Consider the following 23,377-nt stretch of genomic DNA (forward strand, 5'->3'; position numbering starts at 1 on the left):
AACTGGTTCAATTAAAAATAAAAATTTCAAGAATCTATCCTGGCTTTCCCGAGGTCACAATCAAAAGAGGAAATGGATCACTGAAATTGATTTTTGTATTGATAGTATCTGCCAAAGAGAAAATAAAAAAAATAACCTGATAGAAAGTGGTGACATAGTTTGGATGTTTGAATCTCATGTTGAAATTTGATCCTGTGTTGGAGCTGGGGCCTGGTGGGAGGTGTTTGGGTTATGGGGAAGGATTCCTCATGAATGGCTTGGTGCCCTCCATATGATAATGAGTAAATTCTAGCTCTGAATGCCTGAGAGATCTGGTTGTTTAAAAGAATGTGGCACCTGCTCCTATCCTCTCTCTCCATGAGATACACTGGCTATCCCTTTGTCTCCCACCAATTTGTAAACTTCCTGAGGCCTCACCAGAAGCTGAGTAGATGTTTGCACCAGGCTTCTCACACAGCCTGCAGAAACTTGAGCCAAAATGAACCTCCTTACTTCATAAATTATCCAGTCTTAAGTACTTCTTTATAACAATACAAAAACAAAGTAATACTGGGGAAAGGGCTAAATTTCTTTCTTTTGAAAGAAATTTCAGATAAGGAAGCAAAAATGTATCATACACTTATTTAAAAAGTGAAATCGAATAAATCATCAGGGAAATAGAAGTTAATTCTTGTTTTACTTCTATCCTTTGAATGAGTATGAAAAATCAGTGAACACGAAGAAAAGTGTCTACAAAGATGGGGAGCAGTAAAAACTGTCATTATTTCTAGTGAGAATATGAACTGGTACAATTGCTTTGCAAAGCAGGCTCACATACCTAGTAAAGCTGAACATCATCTTTTGTTTTGTGGCACTGCCATGCTACTTCTAAGATATCCTGCATGCTCTTGCACATGTATATCAAGAGATACTTTCCAGATGGTTTAGAACAACATTGCTCCTATCATACCAAATGCCATTGATATCAACTCCAATATTCATCAACAAAATACATACATAAGTGAGTTATGTGTTCATAAATCAGAATACTATACTTTGCTAAAAGGAATGAGGGCTGGGTGTGGTGGCTCATGCCTGTAATCTCAGCACTTTGGGAGGCCGAGGTAGGTGGATCACTTGAGGTCAGGAGTTTGAAACCAGCCTAGCCAACACGGTGAAACCCCATCTCTACTAAAAGTACAAAAAATATAAAAATTAGCTGGGCATGGTGGCACATGCTTGTAATCCCAGCTACTCTCGAGGATGAGGCATGAGAACTGCTTGAGCCTGGGAGGCAGAAGTTGCAGTGAGCCAAGAATGCGCCACTGAACTTCAGCCTAGGTGACAGTGAGACTCAGTCGAGAGAGAGAGAGAGAGAGAGAAATGATTACACCTGTATTCATCAGCATGGATAAGCCTCGAAATCATACTGTTTAATAAAAGGAATAACAAGATAGACTGTATGCTTTGATTCATATAAAATTCAAAAACCAGTAAAACCAAGTAATACATTATTTAGGGATGCATATATTGTTGATCAAAACTGTAATTTTTATAAAAGTTATTATCAGGATAGGCAAACTCTCTATGCACTGAAATGTGTTCAGAGAGGGGCATATAGGGCCATGGAAATGTATTTCTTGGACTTGGTGGAGGGTTAGGTACAACTATACTATTTTCCTTAAACCATGTGTGTGTATAACTATCTACCACTATCTGTGCCTCTGCCTCTACTCCTATCAAGTGTTACGATTTCACCCAATTTTATCAAATATTCCTTTCTTACTTGCTAATTTATAGAAGCATTTTTTAAAAAACAACATTTTACATATTTTATCCAATACTTTTATTTCAATGGACAGGTGTGAGTTGGATAGACACTCTTAGAATGCTGTCTATGTATTAAAATGCTTTATCTTCACAACAAAATCACTTGGAGAGCCCTGCTTTTATTCATATCTTAAGGAAATCTAGGCACAGAACTTGTACAAGGTAGCAGAGAAGTTACTTGTTCAAGATATACTAATTTTATTGTGTATTTTTATCTTAAGCAGTTCACTGTATTGCTGGTAAAAATGACTGCATAAACAAAATAACCACATAGAAGAGCTTTAATAATTCCTCTTTGCCCAGCAAATTAAATACAAACTCTGCTTGTGTACACAAAAAAATCAATTGTAACATTTTTAATTCACATTTTTAGCTTTCTAATATTTTTTCAAGTAATTTTAATAATTCTGTTCCTCTGTAAACACACCCCTTGCTCTGTTCATGATGTTTGCTCCTCCCAGGAAACTTTCTCCTCCCTATTGTCAGTTGCTGAAACCAAATTATAAGTCCATCTCCTCAAATACCACTTTCTCATAAATATTGCAGGCAAATATTGGTTTGCTTTTCCTGATTGCCCTTTCTCTGTCTCCTCTATGAAGTACTTTTTGAACTCCCCATTTGGATAGTTTCTTTTCTTTCTCTGAGCTCTCATAAAACTTTGATTGATCTCTGGCATATAATGTGATATAGGGGATTGTACACAGTATTTCTTCTGTGTTCATCACCAGCTGGAAGAGTTGATAAACGTGAAACGTTTCTGCTGAGATATCAGAGGTACTATTTCAAAATAGCAGTATCCTTAAAGAAAGTATAACCTGAGGGCTTCAGGCCATGCAAAAAGATGGAAGTGGTTCAGCTTTGGTGTTAAGAAGTAAACCTCATGCTAAAAATAATCAGACTGATACCAAAGTTCATACCGAATCAGCCACCATTACCAGCCTAAGTGTTACAGTTCCAAATGTCCTTAATCACATGATGCCTTCTTATAATGCTAATATACAGTTTTAAAAATTTTCATCACGCTTTAATAGAGAGTATTTTAGAGATACAAATAAAGACTGTAATAAAAAAAAGTGTACATTTTTGCTCTTCATAGTGTGGTTCTATGGACCAAGGAATAACAACATCATCTCTAGGTGGGCAGGAAATGCTCCACCTCAGATTTCCTGTATTATACCCTATTTTTTTAACCAGAGTCCCAGGTAATTTGTATGTATGAGAAAGTTTGAGAAGCTCTGGTATCAGCTCAAACTCTGTTTTTAAAAATTAGTTCTACTAAGTGAGCACTCAATTTTCTTTTCAATAATAAGAAAATTAGTAATTCCACACAGAGATACTGAAGTCATTGACGAGCCGAAGACATACCTAACTTGTTATCAATCCTGAGAAAGAATATCACCATTTCAATAGCCACTCTGTTTATTCACAACAAAATAACATCAAAAATAGACCTAGGTAAGAATGGGTTTGTTTCTGGTTTTGTTGATAGTTATATGACTTTGTCTAAGTCATGAGAAAATTTACCTGATAATATTTGCTTGAATTTTAAATTTTTTTTACATCCTCTAATGATCATATAGTTACACTTAGCATGGTGTTGTTCAAAAAAGACCACAACTTCTTGTTTTATGTTCTCTGGCGTGGGATAGATTTAGTTATGACATATTACAGAACAGCAGAGTAATCTGAAATGTGAGCTAGGAGGCTCCTCTAAGTCTTAAGTCATCCCTCTTCACCTCAGTGATTTAACATTAGTCTAAGCCAATGCAATGAAAATAATCACTTAGGCATTCAAGAACAAACCCTTTTATTTCAATTCTACCATTTAAATATATTATATTGATACATAACTTTTCAAAAGAATAAAAGATGATTTTATATGATTCATTAGTTATCTACATTCCATTATACAATGTTATTAACAAAATAGCAGGATGAGTACCAATTATTTAGAAACCAAAATGGAAATGTATAATCAGAAAAATATTCATAGTGATCACATATGAAACTATATTTATCTTACATGTATATTTCATTTCTCTTTAGTATAATTTTCATCAGTACTACCAAAATTGCACTAGATGGTAATTTCAAAGTATTTACAATTTTGAACATTAAACTGGATTGGGAAGTGTTTATCTGTGAATTTTTCTATAGTTTTATCATGCTGGGTTTTATCTGACCTTTAGAATTAGGTACTTGTAAAGTGTAGATCAAAGTGTGCAGTCATTACTCAAGATTACTTTCAATGTCTTACAAAGGTTTTAATCTAATGAACCTTCCAAAAATTATTTTTAGTATGAATGGAGAAATAAGCAATAGACTTATTGAAAAAATAGTTATTTTCAGTACACTTTTCTTATATTTGAAAAAATATCAATGGGCTATTTTTCTTTTATTATACTTTATGTTCTAGGGTACATGTGCACAATGTGCAGGTTTGTTTCATATGTATAAATGTGTCAATGGGCTATTTTTCAACAGTTTACAAAGTAAGCTGAATATATTTTATTTTGATTGTTTGATGAAACTTTAATTTTAGAAAGAATATATATAATCAGTAAACATACTTTTAACTACAATAGTATAATGACATCCAAATTTTATAGGCATATATGTTTGAATTTATATCGATAAAAAAATCAATGAGACTATTTAAAATTATATAAAATAATATCCACAGTATGAATAATTACATAGTTTTCCTAGTTCTGGAAAGAAAGTAACATCTTTTTAAGGTCTCCTTAACTTCCACACCTACCTGAGGCTTCTGAAGTGAAGGTGATTTATGGTGAAAATAAATATGAGGAAGCCAAGAACTTTCATTCACTCTACAATCCTGCATTACTAAATAAATCAGCTTCCCTTATTCTTCAGTGACTAACAAAGTGTAATTTCCCTTTTGTTCTGTGCATAGAATATACTATTCTCTTTCCAAAGTCATTCTTAGTGCCCTGACATGGATACATTTGTTAGAGGCTGATACAAAGTTACCAAGTGGGAAAACCAAAACACAATATAAACAATAGTTCTATTTATTTTAGACTAATCAAAATTTCTAGATCTAGCAATTTAATATTACAATGTATTATTCTACTATTTCTAAATTGATCGTATTTAAGTCAGATAATTCCTGTTCCAACAAGCCTACCTCCTACCTCCTAAGGTATTACACTGGGAAATGCTTTATATACTGGATAGTGCTATCAAGCATCAGGGAACCTTATTATTATCATAATTATGATGCAGTAAGGAGTCTGTGGGAAAAGGGCTAGTTGTAGATAAACATGTTAAAAGGTTTGAGAACTGAATTCTGGAATCCTCAAATATTTAGAATGTGGAATGATGAGGAGAAGCCTGCAAAATAAATCCAAAGATTGAAAATCACCTTACTTTTAAAAAATGTCTGGTATCTAGTTCTAGTTATGATCAAATCCATTTTCCCTCGATTACCACTGTGAACCACCTTGCCAAAATGAATTTGATCATGACTTATGTATTATTTACTTTTTATAAGTAATTATTGCGATTTAAATCATAAGATCACATAAGAATTGTAAACAATGCAACCACAAATTTTCAAAATTATATGTAGAATAATTTTGCTACAAATTGTTTTTAGTAGAACTCTGGTTTGTTTTTCAACATTTGAAGCTATCAAGAGTTATGGACCCTAAGAAGTATGGCTAGATATTTCAGGAAGTATAGATTTTAACATTAGATTTGTTCTGCATAGCCAAAAGCAGAGAATTATTTTTTCCAGTTGTGTTTAGAACCTCCATCAGTTAGCTACTGTGCAAGCATGGCAGGTGTCAGGCAAGGGGTGAGGCAACTTTTAAGTTCAAAGTCATTCCAATCCTGCAACCCCAGGTCACTAGTGAACTATCTATATCTATGTAAACGAACCAAATACATATAATAAAAATATAGACAAATTTTCCTAATGGGGTTTTTAAGTCATTCTACTGAAATCAGTTTAAGAATGAAAATTACTTAGTATAGATGGTTTCTTTCTATAACAAACATTAGTTAACATTTAATTATAGTGTACAGGTAGGATTACAAATAGAAATTATTTAGAAAGCAGTAAGATGGTTAAATAATTTGATAACATCGATGATGAAAACAAAATAACACCTAAAAAGGTACAGAAATATTTTGGTGGTAAAACTTTGCATATTGAAATATACAGACCCCTCTGTTATCTGTTATAAACACGAACAAAAACAGACCCAGAAAATCAGTTCAAGTAATAATTAATTAGCAAAATATTGGCCAACTTTTTTTCATTTGCATAAATAGGGCAGAATCATGAAATTTCAAAGATACAATATTAGTATTAATAATCATAACTATATATAGTTATATGTAGATATATACTCATATATAACTTTAAATTTAGTCAGACATTTTATGGTAACAAATGAACTGTGTGGTATTTATGTCTTATTTTCCAAAGAATAAGCAAAAGTGCAATGAAGAAATAGTAGTGCATTTCAAGTTCTTAACACAGATGACACCTTGTTAAACTTTTTAGATCACAATATTTTCAAGTCATTAAAACTATGCCTTAACTTTCTTTACCAATATATCAAACTGGGCCAAAACGGGCAAAATACTGGAGTGCTTTACAAAAATAGAAATGTGACCTAGAGTTTGCTCTTTTCCTTGTCCCTCTTTACTTCAGCGTGCTATCCGCAGTGGTTTTCTAACCACTTATTAAAAATTGAAAGGCAACAGCTATAAACTCGTAGAAACATAATAGGCAACCCACTTAGAGCAAATGTGGATTTTCAGAAAATGCTTGTCTGGAGTTGCTGAAAAATCATCTATCTCTTAAATCGCCCAAATTCTGATGGACAGCTGCTTGTACCATGTCTGTCCATTTCAGCAGTAATTGAAACCAAGGTTTTGAAGTCAAAATTAATTTTTGTCATCTTGTCAAGTAGTTTTGTGAAGAAAACTATTAGTAGCTGAATATCCTTCACTGCCTCTACTTCCTTTGTAAAACAAAAAAGAATGACCTAACATATAACAAGTTCTTAAGCTTGTAAATAACTTCATGAAGTAAAAAACTTTCTATAAATATACATTTCTACACATGCACATACACTCACACACAAAAATGCTATACTTTTGTAATAACTTGATGTTCTAAAATACTACTAATATTTAGATGGCCATGCAATTACAGTAGAAATAAGTACTCCAGATAGGATGAAAATGAAAGTTTATTAAATATTACCCTGATGAGTAAGTGCTATAATTCCTAAATATAGTGGAAGACATTCTAGGTTTTAGTTAAAAAAAAAAAAATTGTTTCTAGTGGAAACTCTTTTTCATTTCCTTTACCTAATATAAATTATAATTTGCTATTTGACTATGATAAAAATGTAATAAAGTAAAAACTTTCTTACATAACGACACAGTATTTTTTTAATAACACAAGTTGATGATTTAGTAGTACTTACTCATCCTGGCTTCATGTTATTTATCAATATGTAATTCATATCCATTAGGCCCTAAGAGTTACTCCACTTTCAAGCTTTTATAATTCTCATGAAAAAATATGGAATCATGCCCATCAATCAATGAGTGGATAAAGAAACCGTGGTATATGTGTGTATGTAGGTAGGTGTGTGTGTGTGTGTGTGTATATACACACACATATATAAAATGGAATATTATTCAGCCATAAAGGGAATGAAATAATGATATTCACAGAAACCTAGATGAAACTGGAGACCACTATTCCAAGTGAAGTAACTCAGGAACAGAAAACCAAACACTGTCTTTTCTCTTTCATAGTGGCAGCCAAGCTATGAGGATGCAAAGGCAGAAGAATGATACAAAAGACTTTGGGGGATTGGGGGGAAAGAGTGGGAGGCAGGTGAGAGAAAAAAGACTACAAATTGGGTACGGCGTATACTACTCAGATGATGGGTGCACCAAAATCTCACAAATCACCACTAAAGAACTTACTCATGTAACCAAAAAATACAACTGTTTCCCCCAAACCCTAAGGAAATTAAAAAATAATAAAACCTTTATAATTCTCAGAACTGGTGATAATTCACTAGTATTTTTTTCACAGAAAGCTATAATTTTCATCAAAAGTTACTAGTCAAAAATAAACAAAACCACTAAGAATGCATGCCCTAAACAAATGAAAGGGTCATTTTCATTTGCAAATCCTCTTGCTAATTTCCAAACACATTGTCTTTATTTCCTTACATCCACAGTATCTTTAATTATATTTCACTTAAACAACCAAAGAAAAAAACGAGAAATCAATCTAATAAACTGTATTCACACTCATAACAAGAACACATGTCTTTATCGCATTCTGTAAGAATAGAATACATTTAACTCGCACTAAGAATTTTGTGACCTTTTGTTCACTGGCTGCTCAAGTGCAGTAATTCTCATCTATTTTCATGTTAAATAAAATGTTTTACTGTGTCTAACAAGAAAACATTTCATTATGTTAACTGCCTTTTTAATTTTGCACCTCTTTTGGCTTCCATTTTTTAAAGCAATATATTTGGCTTATAAAACCAGATCTTAGAAGGAACGAGGAATTGATTTTGGAAGCATTTATCGTGCTTTTACTTAATAAGGAGTGAGTTATAAAGTAAATGAATTCTTCTCCCACCAAAAAGCATGTCTAGTAGGTGCAAAGCAGCTCCGTGTGATTTTTAGTTATCAGACCAAACTCTACATGTGACTGCACCTTTCCAGAAGGTGACCCCTGCCTTTGGTATAATCAAGATTGAATGAATAGTTTAAACGAGCTACTCTAGGTACATCAACGTTTCCATTATTTCTCAGTTGGTCACTGTGTTGTTTTGCCCATATGAACAAATGCATGCAGGTAACAATGGAGTGTGGAGAACCTATATTCCTCATCTCGTATGTGATAATCAGAAAGGTAAATCCGTTCGGTAATTTTTTGTTGTTATTTGAAAATTCCATCCTTTGTGGTAGTGATAAGTTCAGAAAAGGTTTCAAATCCATTCAATTGACATAAATGTTTAGTGAGTTTTTTTTTTTTTTTTTTTTTTTTGGAAGGAGAAATTCATGAGCATTAAATCCAAATAGTTTTCACAATCAATAACCATATACCAATTTCTGTGCAATTTGACTATGATAAAAGTATAATAAAACTTTCTTATATAATGGCATAATTTTTAATTGCACAATTTGATTATTAAGTAGTACTTACCCATCCTGGTTTCATGTTATTTATCAATATACAATTAGTATCTATTATGCCTTAAGAGTTATTCCACTTTCAAACCTTCTCAGAACTGGTGATTGTTTACTAGATTTTTTCACAGAAAACTATCATTTTATTAGAAGTCATTAGTTAAAAATAAACAAAACCACCAAGAATGTACGTCCTAAAAAACAAAAATGGATTCATTTTCATTTCCAATTCCTCTTGCTTTTGAATTGTCATTATTTCTTCACACTCATAACATCTTTAATTATATTTCAAAATCTTTTTGTAACAAGTGGTGTTAGAATCATACACTTACAGTCTGTGATCTTCAGTGTCCTCTTGACTTCTCCGCTTCCTGATCCCCCGCAACCATCTTCGTCATCACAGTCCCCGCTGACTTGTTCAACCATGCCTCCACCACTGCCCAGCGGACGAAGCTCCCACTTGTCAGGTTTGGGTGATCTACCCTGTAACAACTAATTGTACAAAAAGAAAGGCATTTATTAATAGCAAATTCGAATAACCTAAGAATTCTATTCAGAAAACTTACGTAGCGCTTAGAATTATTCTGTTATGTGGATCCACTCTTTTGGTGTAGACACCTTACCAAGTCAAGTCTTTAAGAAAAACTGAAACAACTGAAATAATAGTAAACAATGGGCAAAGTCTTATACCCAAAAACAGCCACACTCTATGTATTAGCTCCATGGCAAATGAAATTTGCTGCCCAGAGCATCATCCAAACTATTGCCATGGAGCTTCTTCGCTTATGGTAGTTTGGCTAGAGGATTGGCTACACCTTCTTTGCTTATGGTAGTTTGGCTAGAAGATTGTTTCTGAATAAATAATGTTTAAATGTGGTAAATCACATTCTAGGACTCCCTTTGTAGTATATTGGCTGATAACGTTGTGCTGTTTTGTGAACCCACACTCCGTATTTCTAAAGAAGTACTACTCTTCCAAGAAATGTTTCTGTCTAAAGAAATCCAGAATTTTAGACATATACATTTGTAGTTTCATTTAAACTTTCTTGGATCAAATAACACAGTCCAATGCATACGGCACATACTGAACCTTGGGACAAAACATTTAGGTCCTACATCCATTTCTACAAATCATTTAAGAAATTTAACGACTTCTCAGTTCTCAATTCTCAAATATTTCATTCATTTTTATGAGCAAAACAAGTGGAATTGACATTTTCCCCTACAGCACAGGAGTTCCAGTAATACTTTTAAACAATGGAAATTTCTGAATGTCTTTTCAGAAGGGTGATGTTATAAATAGTAGAATATTTCACTTAAAACTAAGTCTGATTAAGATAGTCCAATGCAGTATATGACATTTACCCCTCTAAGGTGGTTTTGGAGAGTACATGGCCAAGTGTGAGCACTAGAGGGTACTAATATATTAGGAACAAAATGTACCACTGCTGACCACTTAGTGGGCATTTAAATTTTCACAGCGCTTTATGAAAGACTTAGCCTTGTTACTCCTGTGACTTTCCAAATAATATTATCAATTAGCAGACAATAACTAAATACACAACCCAAGGACAGCATTTTATACTGAAGAACAGAGAGTCAAATAGCCTCAGGATATCTGACATACACATGTTTATCATAAAAGGAACTCTTAGGTTAAGCAACCGGACTCTGAAATTCATGAACTTTTAAAATTAGATAATACAATTTTTAGGTCACCACTTCTGAAATATTAGTTTTCTAACAAAAATACTAAAACAATTTGTCAGTAATTTTTAAATTCTTATTTTTGTTTACTGGCATTTTGGGAAAAAAGTCAATAGGTGGCATTAAATTAAAAAGAAGGCTTCTTTCAAGATCAAGTGAACTCAGGAAATATTAAGTTAAACAAAACTTTTCTACTGTGTTTAACATACCGATGTGTATGCTACTCCCTGTAAAGGGAAGGGAGAGTACAGCAATGAGGAAACACGGATAGGAAACAAACCACATAAAAAGTCAAAATCTAAAAAGGAAAGGATAAATGGTATTACTTTATACCATTTTATAAATGTAATGATGAATGGTAAATAAGGTAATACCAGTTATCATTTGTTATTGTGAAATATCCCATTTATTGTCTATTTAGTATAATCATAAAGCGCTTGGATTCTGAGGTCCAACACACTTCGATGTGAATCCTGGATTTTGACATATACCAACCACGAGACATAGGGTATTGAGTATGTTACTGAATAAATCAATTTCCTCAAATCTATAAAAGGGACAATAATATACCTGGACCATTGCTCATGCTGTGAGAAAAACATATGCAAAGCACTTTGCAAATATTTATTATGTCAGCTCATTAAACAGTAATACATTTTGATTATCTATTCAATTATATATTCCAGTACAATATTGTTTATCCAGAACACATTAATTGAAAGAATTATTTAAGAATGCAATTATATGATTTACATTTTAATTTTTCAAAGTATTATCAGACAAGTACAACAAAAGCCAAACTCTCTGGTGATACGCTGCTTTCTTTTGACCTCGACATTCTTTTCCAACATTTTCCCACATCAACTTTATTTTCTCTTTACTTCCCTAAGAATTATTCCAATATTTTACTGGGATCGTGGCCAGAACACAGATGGAATCTCATTAATACCACCAACAATGTATACATCATGAGGATCCAACTAGGTAAATGAACTCAAAAACACAAACAGAAAGATAGTTGATTTTTAAAACAAAACTTACTATTTTAAGAAATTGGTTTTGGTTGAAAGTGATTGGACATATTGTCAGAGAATTATTTATTTGTAATTATTGTTAAATATAACGGACTTAAAAAACATTTATTCTGTTTTCTCCATTTTTCTTCTCCATCACTTGAGTTACATTCTAGGAAATGTCTGAGGCACATGAACTCAAAAAAAAAAAAAAAAAAAAAAAAAAAAAGACTACACAAAACTATATTTTAATTTAAACTATTTGTGCTAAGGAGAACAGCAAAATGGACACCAAGATTTCCCACTCTAACCCCTGGGGCTGTGAATATGACGTCAGTCATGTCTACCAATTTGCATGGCAAAAGGAATTTTGCAATGTAACTGATGCCATTAATCAGTTGATTTTGAGTTTACCAAAAGGGAGATGATCTGGTTGGAATAATGCAATCACATGATTTTCTTATTTCCCTTTTAAAAATATACTTTAAGTTCTAGGGTACATGTGCACAACATGCAGGTTTGATACATGGGTATACATGTGCCATGTTCTTTTGCTGTGCCCATCAACTCGTCATTTACATGAGGTATTTCTCCTAATGCTATCCCTCCCCCTACCCCGCAAAGTCTCCTCTATCACCAGAAGTTAGAGACATTCCAAGCATGAGATGTGAAGGTGAGGAGCTTGCATGCAGGCGACCATGCTGCTGCCCTTGAAGATGTGAGCTTGGATGATGTGATAGGCCCTATCAAAGGTCCTGTGACAAGGAACTGGACCACTAGTGGCCTCTCGGAGCTGAGAGTGATCTGCCTTGCAGCCAGCAAGGAATTGAGGTCTTCATTCCTACAACTGAGTTCTCTCAACCACCTAGATGAGCTTGGAAGCAGATTTTCCCTCAAAGCTCCCAAACGGAGTCAAGCTAGGCTGACCACCTGCTTTCAGCCTTGTGAGACCCTGAGCAGTGAGCCCACCCAGACTTCTCTTCTGTGGAATAGTGAGTAATAAATGGATGTTGTCTTGGGCTGCTAAATGTGTAGTAGTTTTTTATGCACGATGAGAAAATGAATACACTCTCTAACCCTCAAATGAGCCACATTTACTTCTTGGCAATTGTGTTTGAAAGCTTTTGATTCTCTAGCATATTTCTCAGAATGAGAGGTCATCATTTCTCTAAGATACCACCTTACTGAGAAGATGGTACCCTTGGAGACAAGCTATCCGAAAAACCTTTTCAGTTTATCTGCCTCTTAATAATCCCTCTCACTATATTTCCAAGTCTCTGAGCAAGAAATATAATTGCATGAATCAGATATATCCAGGACCCCACCTGATTCATGATTCTCAGTCCCCAGTAGTACCCCAGCCCTGTTATAGGGTCAATATCTCCCTTTCCTGCGTGTGGAGGCTCTGCCTGATCCTTTTCATTTTCTCGCTTCTCAATTATCACACATCCACAAGTGTACACTTTCATATTGTAATGAAACAATTTTCAGAAATTTCCAGTAAATTTGTAATGAACAAAAACAATGGGCTTTTCACAATAAGATCTTTATTCAAATTTTCTTTTTTTAACTACACTATCCTGATTTATTAAGTTTGCTTATGTTTCTCCTCACTTCCTCTCTCGTCGCCTCCAGCATCCACATGGAAGTGTTTCAATTAATAATATAAATCCCCTACTTTTTTGTCTCTTTCTCGGAATTCATCCCAACAGATTGAACTCTCACCTGTATACAAATTACACTCAAGTCTTTACCTGCAGCCCGTTTTTCTCTGCAGTTCACCTCTAAACAGCAATTGGAAGTGAGATGAACTCTACCACTTTCTGTCTTAAAATAAAACTGCTCATCTCCACTATTCGTGTGTCATTACAGTTTATCTTCCCAGCTCCCTCATTACAGGGGCCATTAGTCTCTCCTACCCACTACCACCATATTATTTGCTTAAAATCAGTACTTTCACCATGTCATTTTTCAGCCTTATTGCTCTCTGTGATTCTTTACTGTCAAAACCACTGGTTCCCAACATGACATGTGTCTAGAGGAGATATCAATCCAAAAAGATGGGTCACCGAAAGAGTGATAAAATGTGGAAAACATGTTTGAGAAATACATGCCATGGCCGCTTCTTAATTTCCCAGAACTAAACCCTCATGAGAAATTTTGCAGGAGGTAGTCTTGTCTAGTTGAGATTCTTCTCACAATTTCTAAATGTACCTAAGAAAATTACCCCTCTTCCCTCACTCAACATCCACTGACATGCTTTTAGAAATGACGCCAAGAAAAAAGTTCAAATTTGGCCTGGCAGTCAATGTTCCATATTATATGTATTATTTTGTTTTGCTTTTAAATTATGTCTAAACACAGCTCCCCAGTACCCAGCTTCTACTGCAGAACCATCAATCTGTTCTTCCAGAAATTGTGTGACTTTATGTCTAGAATTTTGCTTATCCTTCTTTTACATTCTTCTCACTTCCAACTCTTGTTTGTCCTCCACATAGAATACCCCCTTTCATCTTCTTATTTTATCTAATTATATTTAATCTTCAAGTTCAAACCTAAATACCCCTTTTTCCATCCCGCACATATTTCTGTGATAATTCTAACTCTGTATCATTTACTTGCACTGAATCAACTTTCTTGAACATTTCATATCTGATTAGTGATAAGTTGCTCAAAGATAAGACCAGAATTCAACCTGCTTTCCATCACCTTCCATCATGACTAGAGTACTCACCAGATTATAGATGCGAAATACATATATTTATTTGAACTTGGAAATAATTTAAGCTTACCCTGCCTTCAATGCTCTCTATATCTAGTTGAATAAAATCTTTTCTCTTCTCTGAAAATTATCAAAGACCCTGATGTTTTAGAAAAACTTTGGTTTTACACTTATTTATTGACTGGTAGATGAACTGATTAATTTATTCATCCCATGAAATTGAGTATATACTAAATATAACACACTTTTTTTTTTTTTTTTGAGATGAAATCTCGCTCTGTTGCCCAGGCTGGAGTGCAATGGCACAGTTTCGGCTCACTGCAACCTCCACCTCCCAGGTTCAAGAGATTCTCCTGCCTCAGCCCCAAGTAGCTGGGACTACAGGTGCATGCCACCAAGCCCGGCTAATTTTTTGTAGTTTTAGTAGAGGTGGGGTTTCACCGTGTCAGCCAGGATGGTCTCAATCTCCTGACCTCGTGATCCACCCTCCTCAGCCTTCCAAAGTGCTGGGATTACAGACGTGAGCCACCACACCCAGCCACAACACATATTTTGAAGGATAAGCATCCATATCAAAAAAGAAGGCATAGCCTTGGTTCTTAAAAAGGGATTATTACATACTTTATTTCAAAAATGAAATTTATGACTATATAGCAAAATAAAATTGGGATAAAAAATAACCTGGAAATCAGGAAACAGGAGAGACAGTGTAAACATTTAGTTATGTGGTCATGCCTAATTATTTTTCTTATCGCCAATAAGAAATAATTTAAAATGACCTTATTCCTGAGTACCTGGAGACTTCTAAGTTTTTAAAATAATTTTATGTTGAAGAATCATACCAAGAAATACTTCCAAGGTATATTTGTGTTGCCATCCTAGTTACCATAAAGCAGAGAAAAATGTTCTCATTACCCTTTTTAATGAATATGTACAGAAATACCTCATTATAAATCTAGAATATAGGAATATTTTCAAAAATGGATTTTTGCAAAAAGTCTGTTTTTTCCTAAAGCAGGGAGAGAACTGTAGCTTCATGATCTGAGATACCAGGTAAGGAAGTCCTCTCTATTCTCAGGGGATAGGCTCTTTACAGTCCTCTCCTCTAATCCCTCAGAGACACCATCAAGTAACTCCCCTACGCTCTGTTGGCTGCATCCTCAGGGGCAAGCGTTATTATTTCACATCTGACTCTTAAACCACTTTCGAGAAATAGACATAGTTTCCACCAAAGATGAGCCCTTCCCAACAAACCTTTAATAACAAAGGGTTTCCATACATGCACCCTTGGTGAACATACACAAATGAAATGAATCTGTAGATTGAAACTGAACCCAGGTTTTTTTGTTTGTTTGTTTGTTTTTTTGAGATGGAGTCTGGCTCTGTCACCCAGCCTGGAGTGTAATGGCGCAATCTCGGCTCACTGCAATCTCTGCCTCCTGGGTTCAAGCAATTCTCCTGCCTCAGCCTCCTGAGTAGCTGGGACTACAGGCACACACCACCACGCCCGGATAAGTTTTGTATTTTTAGTAGAGACAGGGTTTCACCACTTTTTGCCAGGATGGTTTCAATCTCTTGGCCTTGTGATCTGCCTGCCTTGGCCTCCTAAAGTGTGGGATTATAGGCGTGAGCCACTATGCCCAGCCATGAAGCCAGTTTTTATAAGTGACACATGAATATCAGTCATATTAGACACACTCTTGCCACAAATCTCTCATTTTTACCACATACATGAATAGCTGTCCCATATATTCATACAACATGATTTTCTTGATTCACAAACTTCATTTTTTAGAGTAGTTTTAGGCTCACAGCAAAATTGAGTGGAAAGTAGAAGAGCTCCCCTAGACTCCCTACTCCCAACACACACACACAAACGGCTTCCCCCACTGTCAACATCCTGCACCAGAAAGATGCATTTGTTATAATCAATGAACCTAAACTGACACATCACTATCACCCAGAATCCACAGTTTACATTAGGGTTTGATAAAATAATTTTTAAAACTTAAAACCCCCAACAAACTTAACATTACTTCTCTGGGCCATACATTTTCTGCATCAGTACATGGGATAAGAATATTTACTTGGAACTGGGAGTGGTGGTGCATGCCTGTCATCTCCAGCTTTTTAGGAGGCTGAGGTGGGACAATTGCTTAAGCCCAGGAGTTTGACACCGCAGTGAACCATGATTGCATCACTGCACTAAAGCCTGGGCAGCAGAGTGAGACCTTGTCTCAAAAAAAATGAAACAAAATAAAACAAAGACAACAAAAAGGTAACATTTATTTGGAATGTTTGTGAGTATCATTTGAGATACATTATGAAAAGTGCTAGCACATAATGAGTATTCAGTTATGGTTAGTTAACTTTATCATTAAGATCGTTATAATCAGTCAGAGCTGACACTGCTACCCCAATCCTGTCTTTGAAGGAGCGAACCCATATGGGAGTAGCAATGACTGGTTCCTCACTCTGCCTTGACTCTGTCCTTTGAGTCTACCTAATTATAAGATAAACAGCGTTTTAAAATTTGAACCTATTCCGTGTCGTGGTAGGTACAAAGTCAATCACTACACCCATATTTATAGAACAATTAGAACAGAGGAAAAGACACAATTTTGAATTGCAGCCACACATTAATTGTGTGCCTTTAGGCAAATCACTTAAGCCTGTTAAAATTCACTTTATTCTACTGAATAATAATACATGGGAAAGCACTTCATATACTTGAACGAACTATGCTCATTTACAGGGTTCTGCGCATGACACTGCATCCGTAAAATTGAGAAACCAACAAAGTGAGGACAGAATGAAAAAAAAAAATCCTTTCAGAATGTTCTTCCTTTCCTCAGTGCCATGCAGTTTGTGCAGTCAGCTGATTAGCCGAAAATAGTCAGTTTTGATGACTGATGCTTCCTGCTTATGTTTAGTGGGTTTAGGAAGCTCATTAGGGATGCTATCTTGGAGATGAGTCTGGTGGGTAGAATATCTGATGACTCTTAGGCAAATGTACTTCTTTCAGCTGGTGAATTAATTTCTCAATAGAATCAATTTGCTTTTTACTAACTGTCTGGCAATATCCCATATTTGCTATAGACTCTCAAACACTTGCAATAAGATCTGGCTCACACATACAACCTGTTAGCAGTGAAAGAGAAACATTCATCATATTCAAATATCTCCAAACATGAGAACAGATGAATATGCTGTAAGACAGTATAATGATACATCTCTATTTTCCCCTTCCTCTTACAATCATTTATACAGATATGAGAAGTAAATATGTGTTTAGAAAGTATTAGTCATCACAGATGTACCTCTAGTTACCCATTCAAATGTAAACATGGAAAAATATGCACTTGCACACTTTTATACTATGAATGAGTATAGGTAGGTGAAAATTAGTGTTGCCAGAAAAAAATTCAAAGCAGAAAACTGAAGGCATAGAAAAAATATACTTTTTATTTTGTGATTGATAAACCATCTTTAATATATCATGTATAGAATAAAAAACTATGGATATAAACATGCAAATTATAAATATATGTGAATTTAATTTTGTTAAAAGGTAATTGGCATCTGCAATTTCATGGAGACTAAGTGAAACCCACAAAGAAATGTGTATGAAATAGGAAAGCAACAAAAGCTCATAACATTTTAAAATTAGAAATCAGATTCAAAATCCATCATGATCTATTTTAAATTTATCTCTACAACATATTTCAACTGAGACATAAAACAGACTTTATATAACACGTCTCACTATTTTACAGCATAACTTTCCTTTCCCCAACCCCCAAACTATGTTCCCATCTATACCCCACCCCACCCAACTCTCATCTCTTCCGTTAGCATTATTACAAACATATTTTACAGATCTTATACCAAACTTTTCCACTCTGTCTCTTTCAAGTGTAGAAATATCTTACACATAAACCCCAATACCACAAATCTTCACATTTATATTTTCTAAAGCAGTTAAACCTTTATAGACAATTCTACCTAAAAAGCCAAATGCGCTTTACAATATGTCATGTTATGTTAAGTTGACCAGACACAGAAGTCATTTCTGTCGGATTTCTTGTCAGTGTTTGCTTTAAGTTTGAACTTTCTGATCTTGGCTCCTGTTGTGCCAGTAATTTGAAAGGTCACTGCTCTGTTGGCATTTGGTTTATGCAATGCAGTCTGGCAATTTATAAAAGTCTTGTGAATTTGTACATAGAATATTGAAGTTAGAAAAGGCTTATCACTCTCTGGGCTCTAATACTGCCCAGAGGTTATTTGTTCTTGTTCCCATGAGAAAATCCTGTATGTCTCTCTCCATTACCATTCCCGATCCTTACCTCCAGTTCAAAATGTGGCCATTTCCACCTTCTAAGCCCTCATACCAAAATTGACTGGGTAGGTTTATTATGAATTTGTGTCCTTGTCCAAACTCTACATTAAACCTCCCAGGAGAATTCAAACTAAAGACTAATGAGTAAGGGCAATATTACAATTGAAACAGGGGAGAAAAGATAACCTCAAGTAGGATTCAGAAAAATTGTGGGACTGAAAGAGGAAGTGCACATGCCAAATGTTCTCAATTCTGCAATGGCTCTTGTGAAACATCTATATGAAAACACTTCGAGGACCTCAAAAAAACTGGTGAAAAAGCAAACAAACCTTCCTAGCAAAACAACTCCAGAGCTAATGTCAGAGCTTTCTATCAAAATATCCATGCTAAGTTTACGGGAAAGATTCAGAAGATCAAGGACAGGAGTAAGAGTAAAAACAAGGCTATTTTGTGAGTAGGCAATGCATGATGACCCAGCAGCAGGAGAACGAGAGGGGGAAAAAGGAAATGGAGGGTGTAAGTAAATTAATTGCCTGTAACATGTTTAATGAAATAAGTAGACGTATGATGCAAATTTCTTAATAGTCAAACATTATGCAATATGTGATGCATAAAATAATTATACTACCCCAAAGTTTTTAAATGTAAAATTTTCTTGACGCCACTTTCATTTACCTACACACACACAAATGGCACAGATCACATACACATATACTGACAAGAAAATGTACATGTGGGAGGGAGAGAAAGTGGGAGGAAAACTTTAATCATGATACATTGCCAATGTAAGACCTCCCTTTTTAGAAAGATCTTTTTTTATTCAGCTTATCAAAATTTTAATTGTCAATGGAACAGAAATCATCACAAATAAGAACTTGTAACTGACCCAGGTACAGGTGAATTTCTATGACTGAAATCCAGGGGCATTCTAAGCAAGAATAGTTCAACAGTAACTAATCTCATTATTTTTCAATTGTATTAGGTCATATTTATCATATTTATAGTGTGGTTTCTCATCAAGGAGTTATTTATTGAACATGCCAAAAGCCTGCATCTCTTTAACTAGGTCTTTATAAGCACAGGGAATGTTTAAATATTCACAAAAGTAATACAAACTAACACATTTTTTAGATTTTAACATATATATTTGAAGATAGGTTTTCCCCAGATACATAGTTCTTCATATCCTGTATTGCCTCAGGAAGCTGCCTCTGTCTGTTGTGGATATATGAGGAGTAAGGGCACTGGTAATTCACTGTGAGAAAATGCCTAGCCGTTTGCCTAGTTATGCCATGTCATCTTCTTGACACTACAGAGCACAGTAAACTAATTTCCAAAATCAAAGACAGAACAAAACTGAACACAGTTACTGTTCCTGGGCAAACAAGTGAATTCCAAAACATGCCATGGACTCATTGAAGATGAGTTTTAGACAATTCTACATCATCTGTTGAATCAGTATTCTATTAACCACACAGTATAGAAGTGAAGCCAACCCGTACTACCAAGAGTGTATTAATTTTGCATGCATTTCCTAGTAAACAACGTAGACAGTATTAATGTTTATATTGCCAAGGTAATACTTTTTGTCCCTCAACTCATCTGCTAAATTTTGCCTCACCTGGCTCAGTCAGAAGGAAAAGAATTGACAATGCTAAGTAATCTCAGTTATCTCCACTGACAGAAAAATCAAGTATTTTCTACACAGACAGTGGGAATCAGCATTTTCTATTCTTAACTTAGATTTTTTTTCCTTTGCCTTTTCGCTTTATGATCCCAATGTATTGATGTATTTCTAACACTACAACAAGATTTGTGTCACTCAACTGTGTGTGTTGTAATCCTTGTCTTTTAACTATCTCCATGGAACTGATGTCATTGAAAGATAGAAAAGAAAAAGCATAGAGGGAGAGGGGGAGGGCGGCAGACTTTGATCATGATACAATGCCAAAGTAAGGGCTCCTTTTAAGAAAGGTTTTTAAAACTTTCTTCATCAAAATGTCCATTGCTTACTTGAATGAACTGTGAAGGGTCGCAAATTCCTTTAAAACCTGGTTTTGGCAACGAATCTGGATTTCCTTCATTAGTCAGCTATGCAGAATTCATTTTCAAATGCTCTATTAAAAAGGGAAGTTTACCCTAAAGTTTCCCAGTCTATTAAAGGTTTCCTTCCAAAAGGAGCTCGTTCTGATCCAATTTAGTATGACACCCTAGAGTATGCCAGATGGCACAGCATCATAGCTTCACAAATGTCATTCTGATTCTCACCTTTAAAATGAAATTCCCTTAACCTACCTTTCTTTACATCAACTACAAAATTGTAGACAAAATATGCCAAATTGAAAGCCTCTGTTGCTAAATATTCTACAAATAATATGAGAAAAATGGGTGCAATTTGAAACCTTAGTTGTCTTGGAAAGGGGGTAGGTGGGTATTTGATGACTATTCTGGTTGCTATTTCTCCTGTTAACTATTTAAATGTGTGACCTTAAAAGAAAGTCATTCAATCTTGTTGGGACTAATAAATGTCACCAATTTCTCATATGTGTCTTATAGCTCAAAAATTTTCAATTCTAGTATATCTCAAGCCATTGTAACATTTGCTTTAGAAATAAGTATTATATAATCAAGGTGTATTGCAGGCCTCTGTGATACTTATTTCAATTTCATTCCTTTTTAGGCTAGATATAATTTTGGGATTTTAAAAATTGAATTGTATGTTATGGGTTGAACTGGTTTTCCCCAAAATGTGTGCTAATGTCCTAACCCCTAATACTTCAGAATGTGACGTTAGAAATAAGGTCTTTACAGAGGAATCAAGTTAAAATGGAGTCATTAGGGTGGGCCCTAATCCAATATTACTAGCATTCTTATAAAAAGGGGAAAATTGAACACAGAGGAACATGCACAGAGGGAAGACTATATGGAGACACAAAGACAATGCCATGTGTAGTCAGAGACTGGGCGGACACACCTGTAAACTCAGGAATACCAGATTTCCAGCAAACCGCCAGAACCTGCGAGAGACTCAGGAAACACAGACAGCCTCCCTCATATCCTTCTGGAGGTAACTACCTTGACTACATCTTGTTTTCAGACTTCCCAAACTGTGACACAATAAATGTTTGTCTTAGGCCACCCAGTTTGTGGTACCCTGGAGAATAGCTCCCACAAATGAATACATTGTTATAGACTAAAAAGTGCGTAAATCATACATGTACAATTTTCATCATCTTTCAATATGGTCTCAGTCATGTGACCGCCATACACAAAGAGCACCTCAGAAGCCTCTTTTATGCCTCATTAATTTTCTTCTACCAAGTATAGCATTCTTTTGACTTCCTCTAAAATAGATTCATTTTTCCTGAGGAAATTTATATGAATGCAAGCATATTTGTGACACTACAGACTTAGTGTTGCGGGAAGTCAGGGACCCCAAACAGTGGAACCTGCTGAAGCCATGACAGAAGAACATAAATTGTGATGATTTCATGGACATTTATTAGTTCCCCAAATTATTACTTTTTTAATTTCTTTTGCCTGTCTTTACTATAATCTCTGAACATAAATTGTGAAAATTTCATGGACATTCATCACTTCCCCAATCAATACTCTTGTGATTTCCTATGCCTGTCTTTAATCTCTTAATCCTGTCATCTTCATAAGTTGAGGATGTATGTTGCCTCAGGACCCTGTGATGATTGCGTTAACTGCAGAAATTGTTCATAAAGCATGTGTGTTTAAACCATATGAAATCTGGGCACCTTGACAAAAGAACAGGATAACAGCGATGTTCAGAGAACAAGGGAGATAACCATTAGGTCTGATTGCCTGGGAGCCAGGCGGAACAGTCATATATATTTCTCTTCTTACAAAAGCAAATAGGAGAAATATCGCTGAATTACTTTTCTCAGCAAGGAACAGCCCTGAGAAAGAGAATGCGTTCCTATGGGGAGGTCTCTAAAATGGCCACTCTGGGAATGTCCGTCTTATATGGCTATAGATAAGGGATGAAACAAGCCCCGGTCTCCTGTAGCGCCCCCAGGCCTATTAGGACAAGGAAATTCCCACCTAGTGAATTTTAGTCAGACCAGTGGTCTGCTCTCAAACCCTGTCTCCTAATAAGATGTTATCAATGACAATGTGCGCCCAGTGGGACATGAAAGTTCATTAGCAATTTTAATTTCACCCTGGTGCTGTGATCACACCCTGCCTCCATTTGCCTTGTGGTATTTTATTGCCTTGTGAAGCATGTGATCTCTACTCCCTATTTGTACACTCCCTTCCCTTTTGAAATCCGTAATAGAAACTTGGTTTTGCAGCTTGGGGGCATCATGGAACCTGCCGACATGTGATGTCTCCCCAGCTTTAAAATTTCTCTCTTTTGTACTCTATTTCTCAATGAACCAATAAAGTATTTTTACGTTCTGCCCTTGGTGGACAATTGAACTGTTCTGAGTGTCTGGATATAAAAATAATACTATAATAAAAGTCTTTTGGTGTAAAAAATTCCAGTTGTATCTGTTGGGTATATACATAAATGTATAATGGTTGGGTTATAGATAGGCATGTGTAAAA

The 23,377-nt window shown here is 35.1% G+C and overlaps 1 protein-coding gene across 1 annotated transcript in view; it reads right to left on the reverse strand.

Moving 5' to 3' along the window:
- GPC5 (glypican 5) overlaps positions 1-23,377 on the reverse strand; it is a 1,441,555-nt gene that overhangs the window by 668,678 nt on the left and 749,500 nt on the right. Inside the window, exon 7 of the mRNA XM_023218068.2 lies at positions 9,351-9,510. Within this exon, the coding sequence (XP_023073836.1) occupies positions 9,351-9,510 (160 nt within the window). The remainder of the gene's footprint in view (positions 1-9,350; positions 9,511-23,377) is intronic.

The sequence above is a fragment of the Piliocolobus tephrosceles genome, chromosome X (genome assembly GCF_002776525.5).
Source record: "Piliocolobus tephrosceles isolate RC106 chromosome X, ASM277652v3, whole genome shotgun sequence".
Classification (NCBI taxonomy): domain Eukaryota; kingdom Metazoa; phylum Chordata; class Mammalia; order Primates; family Cercopithecidae; genus Piliocolobus; species Piliocolobus tephrosceles.